The following is a 10588-nucleotide window of genomic DNA, read 5'->3' as shown; positions in this document are numbered from 1 at the left end:
CCCGTGTCCGGAGCTGGCTCGGGCAGTTGGTCTGCGGTCAGATTCAACATTAAGGGCCGGTTTCACAGACGCGGATTCATATTCTAGGTCCAGGACTGTGCCCGTCTTTTCATTTTGACGGTTTTATTGTGACTCGTTAGTTTCGTATCAGATTAATCTACAAGCCCCAAGCTTTTATCTCTGTTGTGTTCGCAGCACTTGGAACCGTACTTCCCTCCAGGGCTTTCCGCGCTCTTGTCCCTGGTTATGATTTGCACTTTGTTGTGCGTCACTCTGGATAAGAACATCTGCTCCATGATAGTCATGTAATGTATTGTAAAGTAATGGAACCTGTATGGGTGTGCAGTTTATGTGCACCTGCCATTGAGCAGATGCACTCTGTGTATTGTGTGCTTGTGCTGTCATGAATTGGCTCTTTAGTCGTTGTGGCGCTTCATTGTGATTTCTTCCACACGCCATTACGCTCAGCAAGATGTGGAGACTCGTCACAAACGGCAGTCCCGCACCCTGTCGTGGGGGAAGACGGCTCTTCCAGTCAAAGCCGGAGCCAATTAGAGACGGCGCCTCTCAGGCCTTGACGTTTCTTTCGAGGGTGTATGTCTCGGGCGCGTGGGAGTGATTCTGCCGTCTAACCGTCCCACTCCTGCTCACCCACTCTGCTCTAATGAGATTAAGATTGATCTTTTTACATTTTACTGTAATGTACGCTCCAACGCCCCAGTTATTTTCCTCTGTACATGCAAAGATATACAAGAACCCTTCAAACGTACATCAGCGTGAAGAAATTGTATTTGTTTATTTTTTTACGCCTCCACGCTGTTGACAGCAGCGGGCGGAGGCTTTATGTTTTCGTGTTGTCTGTCCGTCCATCCGCCCGTCTGTCTGTCCGTCTGTCCCATTCTTGTGAACGCAGTATCTCAGGAACTCCTTGAGGGAATATCTTCCAATTTGTCTCAAACTGCCGCTTGGACTCAAGGATGAAGTCATTCGATTAATGTGAAATTCTATTGAAAAAATGTAAATCCATTTTATTTATTTTTTTCACTACTTTGCCTTTAACTAAAAATTCAGGTTGTAATGAGAAAAAATATTTGACTCAACATTTAATGTTGTTTACATAAGACACTCACCAACGGCACGAATTCTTCAATTAAATGCATAAAAATACATGAAGCTCTGCTTGTGGATTCATCGAGTTTACGAGTTCGTAATTGCTGGTCGGACGGGGATGTAAACTGCAGCGTGATTGGTTGCCGGAGGCATACGACCGCGAGGCGGTTATTTCGCTCCAGTTATTTCGTTAATTTGTGTCGGACTCAGGGACACACTGAGGGTCACTGCCCTCTTTTTCAAGAGTGCCGAGTTTACAGAGAATCACTAAGGCATACAACGTTTCCAATACACATAATTAAAACAGGTAATTAAGATATTCATTAAGATAGGAATGGTATTGCAGCATTAATTAAGACATTCACAATGAAATGTAATCTTCTATTTTGTGTGTGCAGGTATGTGAGGTAATGGGGTTGTGTGTGTGCAGGTGTGTGAGGTAATGGAGTTGTGTGTGTGCAGGTGTGTGAGGTAATGGGGTTGTGTGTGTGCAGGTGTGTGAGGTAATGGGGTTGTGTGTGTGCAGGTGTGTGAGGTAATGGGGTTGTGTGTGTGCAGGTGTGTGAGGTAATGGGGTTGTTGTGTGTGCAGGTGTGTGAGGTAATGGGGTTGTGTGTGCAGGTGTGTGAGGTAATGGGGTTGTGTGTGTGCAGGTGTGTGAGGTAATGGGGTTGTGTATGTGCAGGTGTGTGAGGTAATGGGGTTGTGTGTGTGCAGGCATGTGAGGTAATGGGGTTGTGTTTGCAGGTATGTGAGGTAATGGGGTTGTTGTGTGTGCAGGTGTGTGAGGTAACGGGGTTGTTGTGTGTGCAGGTGTGTGAGGTAATGGGGTTGTGTGTGCAGGTGTGTGAGGTAATGGGGTTGTTGTGTGTGCAGGTGTGTGAGGTAATGGGGTTGTGTGTGCAGGTGTGTGAGGTAATGGGGTTGTGTGTGCAGATGTGTGAGGTAATGGGGTTGTTGTGTGTGCAGATGTGTGAGGTAATGGGGTTGTTGTGTGTGCAGGTGTGTGAGGTAATGGAGTTGTTGTGTGTGCAGGTATGTGAGGTAATGGGGTTGTGTGTGCAGGTGTGTGAGGTAATGGGGTTGTTGTGTGTGCAGGTATGTGAGGTAATGGGGTTGTTGTGTGTGCAGGTGTGTGAGGTAATGGGGTTGTTGTGTGTGCAGGTGTGTGAGGTAATGGAGTTGTGTGTGTGCAGGTGTGTGAGGTAATGGGGTTGTTGTGTGTGCAGGTGTGTGAGGTAATGGAGTTGTGTGTGTGCAGGTGTGTGAGGTAATGGAGTTGTGTGTGTGCAGGTGTGTGAGGTAATGGGGTTGTTGTGTGTGCAGGTGTGTGAGGTAATGGGGTTGTTGTGTGTGCAGGTGTGTGAGGTAATGGGGTTGTGTGTGCAGGTGTGTGAGGTAATGGGGTTGTGTGTGCAGGTATGTGAGGTAATGGGGTTGTGTGTGTGCAGGTGTGTGAGGTAATGGGGTTGTTGTGTGTGTGCAGGTGTGTGAGGTAATGGGGTTGTGTGTGCAGGTGTGTGAGGTAATGGGGTTGTGTGTGTGCAGGTGTGTGAGGTAATGGGGTTGTTGTGTGTGCAGGTGTGTGAGGTAATGGGGTTGGTGTGTGTGTGCAGGTGTGTGAGGTAATGGGGTTGCGTGTGTGCAGGTGTGTGAGGTAATGGGGTTGTGTGTGCAGGTGTGTGAGGTAATGGGGTTGTGTGTGCAGGTGTGTGAGGTAATGGGGTTGTTGTGTGTGCAGGTGTGTGAGGTAATGGGGTTGTGTGTGTGCAGGTGTGTGAGGTAATGGGGTTGTTGTGTGTGTGCAGGTGTGTGAGGTAATGGGGTTGTGTGTGTGCAGGTGTGTGAGGTAATGGGGTTGTTGTGTGTGTGCAGGTGTGTGAGGTAATGAGGTTGTGTGTGCAGGTGTGTGAGGTAATGGGGTTGTTGTGTGTGCAGGTGTGTGAGGTAATGGGGTTGTTGTGTGTGCAGGTGTGTGAGGTAATGGGGTTGTGTGTGTGCAGGTGTGAGGTAATGGAGTTGTTGTGTGTGCAGGTGTGTGAGGTAATGGGGTTGTTGTGTGTGCAGGTGTGAGGTAATGGAGTTGTTGTGTGTGCAGATGTGTGAGGTAATGGGGTTGTGTGTGCAGGTGTGTGAGGTAATGGGGTTGTTGTGTGTGCAGGTGTGTGAGGTAATTGGGTTGTTGTGTGTGCAGGTGTGAGGTAATGGGGTTGTTGTGTGTGCAGATGTGTGAGGTAATGGGGTTGTTGTGTGTGTGCAGGTGTGTGAGGTAATGAGGTTGTGTGTGCAGGTGTGTGAGGTAATGGGGTTGTTGTGTGTGCAGGTGTGTGAGGTAATGGGGTTGTTGTGTGTGCAGGTGTGTGAGGTAATGGGGTTGTGTGTGTGCAGGTGTGAGGTAATGGAGTTGTTGTGTGTGCAGATGTGTGAGGTAATGGGGTTGTTGTGTGTGCAGGTGTGTGAGGTAATGGGGTTGTTGTGTGTGCAGGTGTGTGAGGTAATGGGGTTGTTGTGTGTGTGCAGGTGTGTGAGGTAATGGGGTTGTGTGTGCAGGTGTGTGAGGTAACGGGGTTGTTGTGTGTGTGCAGGTATGTGAGGTAATGGGGTTGTGTGTGTGCAGGTGTGTGAGGTAATGGGGTTGTGTGTGTGCAGGTGTGTGAGGTAATGGGGTTGTGTGTGCAGGTGTGTGAGGTAATGGGGTTGTGTGTGCAGGTGTGTGAGGTAATGGGGTTGTGTGTGTGCAGGTGTGTGAGGTAATGGGGTTGTTGTGTGTGCAGGTGTGTGAGGTAATGGGGTTGTGTGTGTGCAGGTGCGGTCGGCGGTGAGGAAGCGCTGGCACCGCTGGCAGGACAAGCACTCGATCCGGGCCCGGGTCGCCAGGGCCATGTCCATCCCCACCTCCCCCACGCGCGTCAGCTTCCACAGCATCAAGCAGTCCTCCGCGCTGTGAGGCCCCTCCGGGCCACCAGGGGGCGCTGCGCGCACACCGGGTACGTCACGCTGCCGCGGAGAGGGGGGGGACTCGTTCACATCGTTCCTGCTGCAGGAAGGAGGGGGTCGGACCACACCTTCCCCGGGCGGGACAGAAGTCAGGGATGAGAGACCAACATTTTTCAAGACTGCACTGATAGCTTTCCGGGAAGAGATGAGGTATTTGTTGTCCAGTTGTTGTTTGGCCTTCCGGTTGGATTATGTTCCCGTTTTTCTTCATCCTTACTGGAAAACTCTGCATTACGAGTGGTGTTTCGTCAGCCTTCACTCTTTCACCTCCTCGACTGTGATGACGTTCCAACTTTCCAACTTTCCGAAGTTCCTATGGCAGGACAGCACCAGGGCACCGATGCGTGGGGAATCATCGAGACAAAAGGAGCGTTGCTTTGTGCCGCCAAATCGACACTTTCAGGTGATCCTCGTTTCTAAACCAGATTCTTGCCGTATTTATTTCTTGGGTGGAACCGTACAGTGAGAACAGTGTGATGTTCAGAGATAGGGCGGAGACTCGCCCTCCATTTCATGGCGAATCAGTAAAAGGAGTTCCTGCCTGGCGCACTGTCCCTGAGACGCGAGCATTCCCCTGGCTGTCCCGCTGTTTCTGTCACGGTCCGAAAGGCGCATTATCTCACCGTAACGTACGCTGTTACGCCGTTCGGTCCCACACACGCTCTGCCCTGTAGCCTACAGAATGTTGCACAAATCTCCCAATTGGACATTTTTCATATTTCATTTTCCCCCTTGGACGGAGAACAGACTTTCCACTCCGAATGAAAGTCGATGCCCAAAAGGACCTCTCGGCGTCTGGAAGAGCATCACAGAGGAATATGGACCGGATTAGTGAAGCAGAAAAACAGAAAACGCACTGTGGACGTCGTCAGGGGACCGCGGTGTGTGCGATGGTCACGCACGCTCCAGTGTCTGGAGGAGAGACTCTGCTCCTGTGGTCGTGTTCTTCAGAAGAAAAGCGCTCCTCTTGTCGTCCCTCTGATCTGTTCCTGTTGGGCGGTCCCCCTCGGGTTCCCATGTCGTGTTGCTATGCTGGAGGTGAGAGCAGAGAGCTGTGGTCCTGCATCCATGATCAACTTCACGCCTGTTGGGCTTTGGCTTGGCGGTGCACACACACACACACACACACTCTCTCACACACACACAAACACACACACAGTGCTCTGCCTGTCACAAAGAAGGAAAGACTGGTCACGGAACATTTTAATACCCTCCAGTCAGGCTCTGCAAGGAGATGAATGTCATTGATGAATATCTTTTATGTGTGCACATAATACATACACACACTCACACACACACACACACACACTCTCTCTCACACACACACTCTCACACACACACACACACACACACACACACTCTCACACACACACACACACACACTCTCACACACACACACACACACACTCTCACACACACACACACACACACACACATGCTTATCACGTGATTGAATGACACTAAACAGCTGGGCTGAACTCCAGGATGTGAGGATTTTCTGCCAGCTTGTTTTTGCTGCTCTCCCCCTCCAGCACAGAGAGTTCCGACGGCCTCTTCCTAACACACGCTAAACGTTTAATCCCGGATTTCACCCACACCCTGCGACTAATTCAATCACCAGACTGCCTTCAAAGGACACATCCTGCTCCCTCCACAATGTGATATCGTAGCATTGTCATTGCAATGCTTTAAATTAGCGCTAGCTGGAATAAATAATGTGTTTTGTTGATAACTGTGAAAAACCACTGTGTACATAACTTGGTTGTTTTCAATGCGGTTCGACAGTATCGCCATTGCTGTTTAGACCCAGGTGTCAAATCCAAAGCCTATTTCCACAGAGCAATTCTCATGCTTATCCCGACTCCTGAACCCCGCTAGGTAAACCTCCTCCTGCACAATGTATGAAAAACATGCTGCCACTGCACCGTCGATTCAATTCAACTTCATCTGAACAGCACTTTTTACAGAGGACTGTCACAACGACCAGCCAGACCTGAACCCTGAAAATGGCGTGCAAACAGAACCCCCCACGAGTAGTTGGAAATTGCTGGACCGCAGCGGACGTGGTGTACAAAGCCAAGCGGAGGTGAGAATGGGTGAACCTAGTATTCAGTATTCTGAAGAGAAGGCTTGTTTTCCTTCCCAGGTCTAGGACACAGTAATATACTCACTGCACATCTAAAGCTAGGTTAGGTCGGTCAGCTGTGAAGTGCGCTGATCCGTCCTGTTTTGCTTTCACTCGGGAAGTTTCAGTCGCTCATTTGCGAGGTGAGTGACATCAGCCGTGATTGGAGGTGCTCTGCCCCTCCGTGATTGGAGGTGCTCTGCCCCTCCGTGATTGGAGGTGCTCTGCCCCTCCGTGATTGGAGGTGCTCTGCCCCTCTGTGATTGGAGGTGCTCTGCCCGTCCGTGATTGGAGGTGCTCTGCCCCTCCGTGATCGGAGGTGCTCTGCCCCTCCGTGATTGGAGGTGCTCTGCCCCTCCGTGATTGGAGGTGCTCTGCCCCTCCGTGATTGGAGGTGCTCTGCCCCTCCGTGATTGGAGGTGCTCTGCCCCTCCGAGGTTTTTAATTGGTTCCCGTGAGGACCGGTGAGGCTGAAGCACACGGCACGACTCAGACGCCGCTGCAGGACCTCGTCAGAAAGCTGTAGTCACTGCGTCTCTCACACGCCCGGCTGAGTGCGTGAGTCTCATGACTATCCGCGGGAGGACCCAGTCCTGACAGTGTGAGCTCACAGTTTCATTTCAGCAGCATTAATGTGCCGTTTTCACTGAGATATCCCCTATTAATATGGGCCCATAATTACTTCATCTTTTTAAAAACTGGGGATACATAACACCTGCAATATTTGAATATTTAACAGTATTTTTGAACCAAATTGCTCATCAATCATGGTATTGCCTCCAAATATGTATATGGCATTAAATTTAAATGAAAAATGATAAGACGCTGAGAGGTTGATGCTAGTTTCTGAGCCTTGTGGTTTCAGCTGTAATCACAGTAGCCTTAATCTCACTGCAATCCAGGTTTAAGTACACAGTAGCTCTTACAGCTGAAATCTATGGTGTAACGCCAGGCGTTGTCACTTCTATGGTATATGATCTCTGACTGGGGGCTAGTCTGTCCCCAATTCTATGGTACATGATCTGATACTGAGGCTAGTCTGTCCCACTTCTATGGTACATGATCTGACACTGAGGCAAGTCTGTCCCACCTCTATGGTATAAGATCTAACGGGGGGTTAGTCTGTCCCACTTCTATGGTATAAGATCTGACGGGGGGCTAGTCTGTCCTGCTTCTATGGTGGTTTATGTTTTCCATCTACAAATCCAGTACCAATCATTCGCCCCTTTTGCTGATGAGGAAGTTGGTGAACAGAGTTTCTGTTCTCTCGTTGAATGTGATTGGATGGGCGGGCCCAGTGATGGTGTTCTGATTGTGATTGGACGACCGGGCCCTTACAGCAGTGATGGTGTTCTGACTGTGATTGGACGGGCGGTGGTGTTCTGACTGTGATTGGACTAGCAGGCCCAGTGATGGTGTGGAATTAGCCAGGGCACGCATCAGGAAGTGTCAGTACGCCCAGCGCACGCATCAGGAAGTGTCAGTACGCCCAGAGACGGCTGCTGTGATGGTACCAGGAGACCCGGGCCGGACCGCTCTCTCAGAACCCCTCCTCAGTGGGCACCATTGTGATTAATTAAATGTGTTTTTTCTGAAGATGCATCTGCACTCTTTCCCCCCGGGCTGTGAGGATCTAACGTTTGGGGAAGCAGGGAATGCAAGCTCCTGAGAGTGCGATATATACATATTTATGAAAATTGTCATGAATAAAAGGAGGAATCATCTAAGTATAATTGCATTACGGTGTGTCTTGTTCCCTCGAGTGTCGACAAAACAAACAAAGTAATTCTTTATGCATAAATATGACATACTTTTTTTTGAAGAAACTTTTTTTTTTTTTTTTTTCATCCACTTCCTGGAAAAATAGATTTTACCCCATTGTGTACCGGTGGATGTCCATCAAATGTCTGTCCATTTCCCCTCCAATCAGTATCCTGCTCACCCAGCCGTGCGCATCCTCTTTAGACATCCCCTCCTCATTCGGTGTCAGACAAATAGACTCCCCGCCCTTCAGAAATTCATCAGAAGAAGCATTTCAGTCGTGTATCCGCTGCCTCCCGGGGTCCTGTGGCTCTCTCTCCCGTTTCCACTCGTCTTCAGGCGCTAACTTTCCCTCTTTTTCTCTTTTTTTTTTTTCTTCCAAACTCATTCCACCATGCTGATCGGTGACGGTCTTCCTTTGTGGAGTGTGGTCTCCCCGCTCCACCGCTCCGTACTGCGGTCTTAACGCTGCCACGCAGACGAGCTTTGAAACGGCTCCTAAACGAGCTTTTCCATCATGTTTATTAGCGAATACAAACATATATAACGCATAACTGCGGGGGTGACGTAAAGTAGTCTGTCAACTGGAACGACATTTATGTAAATTAACTTCCCCTTCAGCCTACGCAGTTATTATTTTATTTATCTATATTTGTTATTTATTCATATTTGTTCTATTTTGAGGGAGGCCTGTGTGGGTGGCCCTATTAGATTGCAGTGGTTCTGACCAAACTTCACAAAAATGTGCCAAGATGAATATCATTTCTCAACAGCTTGGTGGAAATAGTCGGGAGAAATGGGTCCGATTTGGGAAAAACAAACAACAACTGTTCTCTGAGTGAGTCACAAAGCTCAACCTACTTCAATTTATAATAAAAAATAAAAGGCAAGTCACATTGCTCAGATTTAGATGCTAGTCCAAAGGATTTCGTCTGAAACCTCTATTTTGAGACGCGTATTTTGATCCTTTTCTACGGCGAGAGGGGGGGGGGATAATCCCTGTTTTTCTGGCTGGTAGATGTAAACATTGCCTGTTGATTGTATCCCAATCACACGGGAGGAAGAGGATTAAGAGGGGCATTACAGCGTGAGAGAGGGGCATTACAGCGTGAGAGAGGGGCATTACAGCGTGAGAGAGGGCATTACAGCGTGAGAGAGGGGCATTACAGCGTGAGAGAGGGGCATTACAGCGTGAGAGAGGGGCATTACAGCGTGAGAGAGGGGCATTACAGCGTGAGAGAGGGGCATTACAGCGTGAGAGAGGGGTATTACAGCGTGAGAGAGGGGCATTACAGCGTGAGAGAGGGGCATTACAGCGTGAGAGAGGGGTATTACAGCGTGAGAGAGGGGCATTACAGCGTGAGAGAGGGGCATTACAGCGTGAGAGAGGGGCATTACAGCGTGAGAGAGGGGCATTACAGCATGAGAGAGGGGCATTACAGCGTGAGAGGGGGCATTACAGCGTGAGAGGGGGCATTACAGCGTGAGAGAGGGGCATTACAGCGTGAGAGAGGGGCATTACAGCGTAAGAGAGGGACATTACAGCGTAAGAGAGGGGCATTACAGTGTGAGAGGGGCATTAGTGTGAGAGAGGGGCATTACAGCGTGAGAGAGGGGCATTACGGAGGCGGAGTGGTCTGGATGCTCATTTCTCCGCGGAGCAGCAGGGAGGGGCGGGCGGGGCCGCAGGTGGAGGTGGTGCGTGAGCAGACGGGGATGTTCTGTGCGTTCTCGTCTCTCTGGCGAACACACAGGGTCTGTGGGCCGCGCCCGCCGGGCTTTCAGGAAGCGCAGCGCTTCGTCTCCCGCCCTGGGGTCTGAAAGCAGGACCTTCTTACCGCCGTCTTCAGCCGTCTGACGGCGGTGTTGAAGCGCTTTCTGGAAGCCCTGGAATGAAAGCTATTTTTAAAATTCAGGTGTACTAAAAATTCTGTACTCCATCAGTAACTGCTGTGTGTGGATTCATAGGTCGTTCCAATCATGTACGTAGATGTTGCCCAGTTAAGGGAATGAAATCGTACTTGCTGAAATCATCTTTGTTGGCAAGTTTATATCGATTTCAGGGGCGTTGATCATACAAATAATGTTCAGACATTTTGCATTTGTTTGTCATTGTCTGGAGTTGTGAAAGAACTGTGATTTGAAGCACAGTGATTGGTCGATTTGAGAAGTGTTGAGTAAATGCCATCGTCCATGTTCAGTTCCCTGTCCTGAACACCAGTGTGCAGAATGGGTGAAGACTGCGTGTTTCCAGACCAAGATGTGCAGCCATTTTCAAACCATAGTCGGAAGCACCTGAATGCTATTTGACCTGATTTGATAGTTTAATTTCAACACAGCCCACTCTATTTCTGGGGTAATGGAACATGAAATTAATTTGCTTGCATGTGATTGAATTTAAAATAACAAAAAGTTATTGATGAATATTTCTGGAACCACTGATTACATTTACAGAAGAGTGTCCTGTTCTGCCGTGGGCAGGTTCTTCCCCCCGGAGTGCATCAGCCCCTCCACAATAGATTCAGTTTCATTCACAGAGATTATTACATTCTTTTGCATTTTTGTTGGCAAGGTGGGCGACCATCGTTTTACGTA

The 10588-nt window shown here is 49.2% G+C and overlaps 1 protein-coding gene across 1 annotated transcript in view; it reads left to right on the top strand.

The window, feature by feature from the left end:
• The window catches only part of crhr1 (corticotropin releasing hormone receptor 1), a 131233-nt gene extending 125826 nt beyond the window's left edge, over positions 1 to 5407 (top strand). The window contains exon 14 of the mRNA XM_061223939.1: positions 3917 to 5407. Coding sequence (XP_061079923.1) covers positions 3917 to 4057 — 141 coding nt within the window. The 3' untranslated portion in view covers positions 4058 to 5407. The remainder of the gene's footprint in view (positions 1 to 3916) is intronic.
• The last annotated feature ends 5181 nt before the right edge of the window (positions 5408 to 10588 follow it).

Source organism: Conger conger, chromosome 16 (genome assembly GCF_963514075.1).
Source record: "Conger conger chromosome 16, fConCon1.1, whole genome shotgun sequence".
Lineage (NCBI taxonomy): Eukaryota > Metazoa > Chordata > Actinopteri > Anguilliformes > Congridae > Conger > Conger conger.
Note: the sequence above shows the minus strand (reverse complement) of the source record. Positions and strands in the feature narration are given on the sequence as shown.